The sequence below is a fragment of the Charadrius vociferus genome, unplaced genomic scaffold (genome assembly GCF_000708025.1).
Source record: "Charadrius vociferus isolate BGI_N301 unplaced genomic scaffold, ASM70802v2 scaffold82, whole genome shotgun sequence".
Lineage (NCBI taxonomy): Eukaryota > Metazoa > Chordata > Aves > Charadriiformes > Charadriidae > Charadrius > Charadrius vociferus.
In genome coordinates, this window is record NW_009647401.1 from 4088457 (window position 1) to 4092747 (window position 4291).

At 38.3% G+C, this 4291-nt stretch overlaps 1 protein-coding gene across 1 annotated transcript; it reads left to right on the top strand.

Annotated features, from left to right (window-relative positions):
* The first annotated feature begins 330 nt into the window (after positions 1–330).
* On the top strand, positions 331–3588 carry RPS12 (ribosomal protein S12). Its single transcript, XM_009880173.1, has 4 exons — positions 331–442; positions 2129–2231; positions 2632–2733; positions 3495–3588. Exons 1-4 carry the CDS (start codon positions 345–347, stop codon positions 3555–3557), a joined length of 366 nt encoding a protein of 121 aa, XP_009878475.1. The 5' UTR covers positions 331–344; the 3' UTR covers positions 3558–3588.
* Positions 3589–4291: the final 703 nt, after the last annotated feature.

Consider the following 4291-nt stretch of genomic DNA (forward strand, 5'->3'; position numbering starts at 1 on the left):
GGGCGGCCTGCGCAGGCCCCGCCGTGGAGCTGCCGCATGCTTCCTGCGGGCGGGAGGCGGGGTGCCGGGCCTGGGTCCGGCTGTGTGCGGGGCTTCCGTCTTGGTGAGGGAGCGTGGAGAGAGCACAGCCGGCTGGATCGCCAGGAGGATTTAATTCCTAGCTTCTTTAAAGTTCTTCATTTTTCATTATTTCATTTGGTCTCGTTCTTTGGATTGCTTTTCTTCGGTATTTTTTTAATGATTGGATGCTTGCAGGTGAACGGGAACCTTTGGCTTATATATATAGAGGTCGTCACGATCAGAGTAATATCTGTCTTCTCTTTAGCATTACTGCTGGAGGTGTAATGGATGTTAACACCGCCCTGCAAGAAGTGCTGAAGACCGCACTTATCCATGATGGCCTAGCTCGTGGTATCCGTGAGGCAGCCAAAGCCTTGGACAAGTAAGTGTTGTTTTCCCACTTTGTCTATGGTGAAGGGCAAAACCGCATGAGGTGTGCTGAACACCGTGTTGACTTTCTCCAGATGCTTAGTTAAAGGCTTTTGCAAGAATGTGTTTTTCTGCCAATAAGTTTTGTTTCTTGTTACTGTATTTTGGGGTCTTTAACTGTGATCTTAAAATACAGATCCTAAACTCAGTGACTCGAGATTAACAGTATCTAGTGTATTAGGTTTTGTCTTTTTGTGACCCCAGTGCCATCGAGTTTTCATGCGGATTGGTTTTGTGAAGAGAATGGAATGATGCTTGTGATATGTAGGCATGGAAATATGGGGCCCAAGAATTTTGTGTTTTAAGAAATGATAAACTCTTCCCAAAACTTTCTAAGATTTTTAATTGGGGGAGTTAATAGTATATCAGGCTCAACCTGGAAGAGTTGGTTTAGTTTTTGTAAAGAAAAACTGAAATTCATAGTTTGCCTTTAGTTTTGTTAGCTGCGTTTTTTTCTGTTGCAGCTGTAAATAGTTTCTTTGGTACAATATCAAAACAGTATTAAACTTGTCATATATGTGCCAACCGTAGTAATTAGTTACTGTTTCTTGATAGGATCAAGTAATATATATATATATATGGGCATATATATGGCTACATGCATACACCTCTGTGTGTGTGTCTTTATATAGATACATACTATAGTATATAGAATAACCAGTGCTTAAGTGTTATGCTACAGTGTTTGGGTGATGACTTAACCATTTGTCGGATACCCCTTCACTCGTTTTATGAGTGATAACAGCAGTCTGACAAACCTGTATGCGAAAAGCTCTAAGACATGGTACCAAATGATGGAAGAGAAATACAACTTAGGTGACTGGCAACTAGTTTGTAGGATTTCTGTAGAGTTCAGCTAGAACTTCATATGCTGTGCATTAAGGGGATAATGTATGTACAAGGTTTATATACATTTGTATGTGATGGTTTGTGCTTGGAACCGTTTCTGAAGTGTTGTGGTGAAACTCATGATGAGGTCCATAGAGAAAACTGTTTGCAGTGGTCAAATTGCATTAGGTTAAGCATAGAAGACCTATACAGCTCTTCTTGTTGTCAGGTATCCCTTTGGTATTCTTAACATTGTACCACAGTATACAAAGATCCTAATTAGAAACGAGGCCCTGTCATAACAGCTTCTTTGAAGGTAAGTAGAAAAAATTGTTCTGAAGAGCTTATAACAACTTGACATGGAAATTCAAGCGTTTAATGATTACACTTCTAATATTAAATTACTGTAATCTGAGATAAACAAGAAAAAGCTACTTGTAACTTGGTTGCTTTCTAGTAGTGGCACCAGTTCTTTATGGTACCTGGTGTTTATTCAGTCATTACACCTTTTTCTAATGGCTAGGAGATTATTTAGTGGGATTTTTAGAAGCCTCTGAAACTGGAATAGAATCTGATAATGAAGCCAACAATGTACAAGTGTTTTATTATGTATATGGAAAAAAAAGTAGTAGAACGTATCAAAAGTATAGTTAGTATTTCAAAAATGTATGGTGTCTTAGAACCAAAAATGAAACTTAGGAAGTGGTTGTCTAGAAATGCATGTGCTGAATTTTGTTCTTTGCAGTTTTGATTATTAAAGTTTAAACAGCATCTGAAGTTACATTTCTAGCTTTTTGGTTTTTTTTTTTAGACGCCAAGCCCATCTTTGTGTTCTGGCTTCAAATTGTGATGAACCCACATATGTAAAATTAGTTGAAGCACTTTGTGCAGAGCATCAGATAAACTTAATAAAGGTGAGTGTTGGAACATATGGCTTATCTAAGCAAAACTTCTTTTAGCAGCAGAGATTGTTTTAGTTCTGTGTGATTGTTGTAGAAGCAGTACAAAAACTGTGGATGTAAATGGCAAAGGATGTGTATCAGGTATGTTACAAAGTTAAAATGAATTTTATTCCTGTATAATAAGAAATAGAATTAATGCTGAAAGTGGTTGTGGAGTATGGGAGGAGTCTCACTGTGACTTTAAATTTAAATACTAACAAGCTGTACGATGATGGTACTTTGCTGCACCACAAACTGATATTTGAGGAAAGCATCTCTCCATTACCCAATGTTTCTTGGTACAGTGGCTTTTTTGCTGAACCCAGTTATACTAGAAGTGACTAGTTCTAATGTGATGCAATGTTTTACACAGGTTGATGACAACAAGAAACTGGGTGAATGGGTTGGTCTGTGCAAGATTGACAGAGAAGGAAAACCTCGCAAAGTAGTGGGCTGCAGTTGTGTGGTTGTCAAAGTAAGATGATGCCAATTATAGCCTATTTCTTGACTTCTGAAAATAAGCACTAAACAACGTTGCTTTAGATAAGAGCTCTTTAAATAGAGTTCTTAGATTTTATTTTTTTTAAACAGTTGTTCTCCATTGTTGATAGTGGAAGTGAACAGCTTCCCTGTTCTGCAGTAGTCCCTTTCATGTTTATTTAAAATACTCATATTCATTTTTTGGGTTAATGGTTGTGTCCTTGAAGTATCTATGCCCACTTGCCAGTAAGCATTAAAGGAAGGACGTTTTAACAAGAGATGAAGTTTTGTTTCAGAAAAAAATGCCAGTTCAATGTGTCTGCTCAACTTGAAAATGTTTTGCAGAGCATTATCTTAAAAAGACACTGGTAAAGTAAAGCCACAGTACGAGCCTTGAAGACTTTGTTGTCTTTGAGGTCCCAAGAGATGGCTACATCTTCACAATAAAGGCTGAGTCCTTCTGCATGTGTTTCCATACTTGTGCTATTGTTTCACATGCTTTACTTGGCTTTGTTTAAGCAGAAATGAAGCATTTGTTTGGATTCCATACCAAGGGATGTTAGACTGTAAGAATAGCTTTTTATTAGAGAATGAAGGGAAAGCACCTGGCAGATTGCTTGAAGTTACATGTCTGGAATTTGGGGAATACTTGGGAATGCCTCAAGGAAGTGTCAGAATCTCAGTAGTCCTTTCAAAAATAGGTTGTAAGATTTTGAATGGGTCTGTATGTTATTAATGGGTTATCTTGTGTTACAGGACTATGGCAAGGAGTCTCAGGCCAAAGATGTCATCGAAGAGTACTTCAAGTGCAAGAAATGAATGGAAAATAAATTTTGAACCTGACGTGTGTGTGTGATTAATGGGTGGGTATCTGTGGAATAGTTCTTTGAGTTGCAAAGGAGAACATAGAAGATGAAAGGACTTTGCAGGTCTTGGTGTAGTATGTTATCTCTGTCAACTGCTAAAACGTAACAGCAATCTCTGCAATTCCTTTCTAAGGTCTTTCTGTTTCCTGTTCTTACCCCAGAGGTTACCAGCCTACTGAACTTAGCACTGCTCAGTCTCAAAAATGCTGACAGTACCTTTGTTTGGCAGCATTTAGGCCTGTGCTGTTGCAGGAATTCAGAGTAACTTTTTAGGGAAAGTTTAAAGTACTGCTGCATCTGTGATGAAACTTTGGCTCCCTCTACTGAAACAAATGAGGAAAACTGCCTTAACCGTTACCCAAGTCTTCTGAGATGCTGCAGGAAATTTTTAAATGCTATCTTAATTTATTCAGGGAACTTACTTCACACAAGGTGTGTTTTGTTGGGTTTTTCCCCACCCCTACCCCCTTGCTTCTGAAGCAAATTGTTGGTAGAATTAACTTATTAGAAGTATTGTCATGTACTTCTAGGTCTGATTCTGTAGTTCTCAGTAGTCAGAATAGCCAAGTAATTGAGATCTCTCTGCTCAAACGAGGTAGTGTTGAATTATGACTTGCCCAGTGTCTTGGTTTCTTTAGTAGTTGGGTGATGTACAGAACTTGGTTTTTGTCAATTTTTTTGCTTTTT

Bases quoted from the DNA above. Each gene is read 5' to 3' on its own strand.
- RPS12 (XM_009880173.1), top strand. From the start codon at position 345: ATGGATGTTAACACCGCCCTGCAAGAAGTGCTGAAGACCGCACTTATC. The intron at 443-2,128 runs GTAAGTGTTGTT...TTTTTTTTTTAG, and splicing joins GCAGCCAAAGCCTTGGACAA to ACGCCAAGCCCATCTTTGTG. The intron at 2,232-2,631 runs GTGAGTGTTGGA...TGTTTTACACAG, and splicing joins ATCAGATAAACTTAATAAAG to GTTGATGACAACAAGAAACT.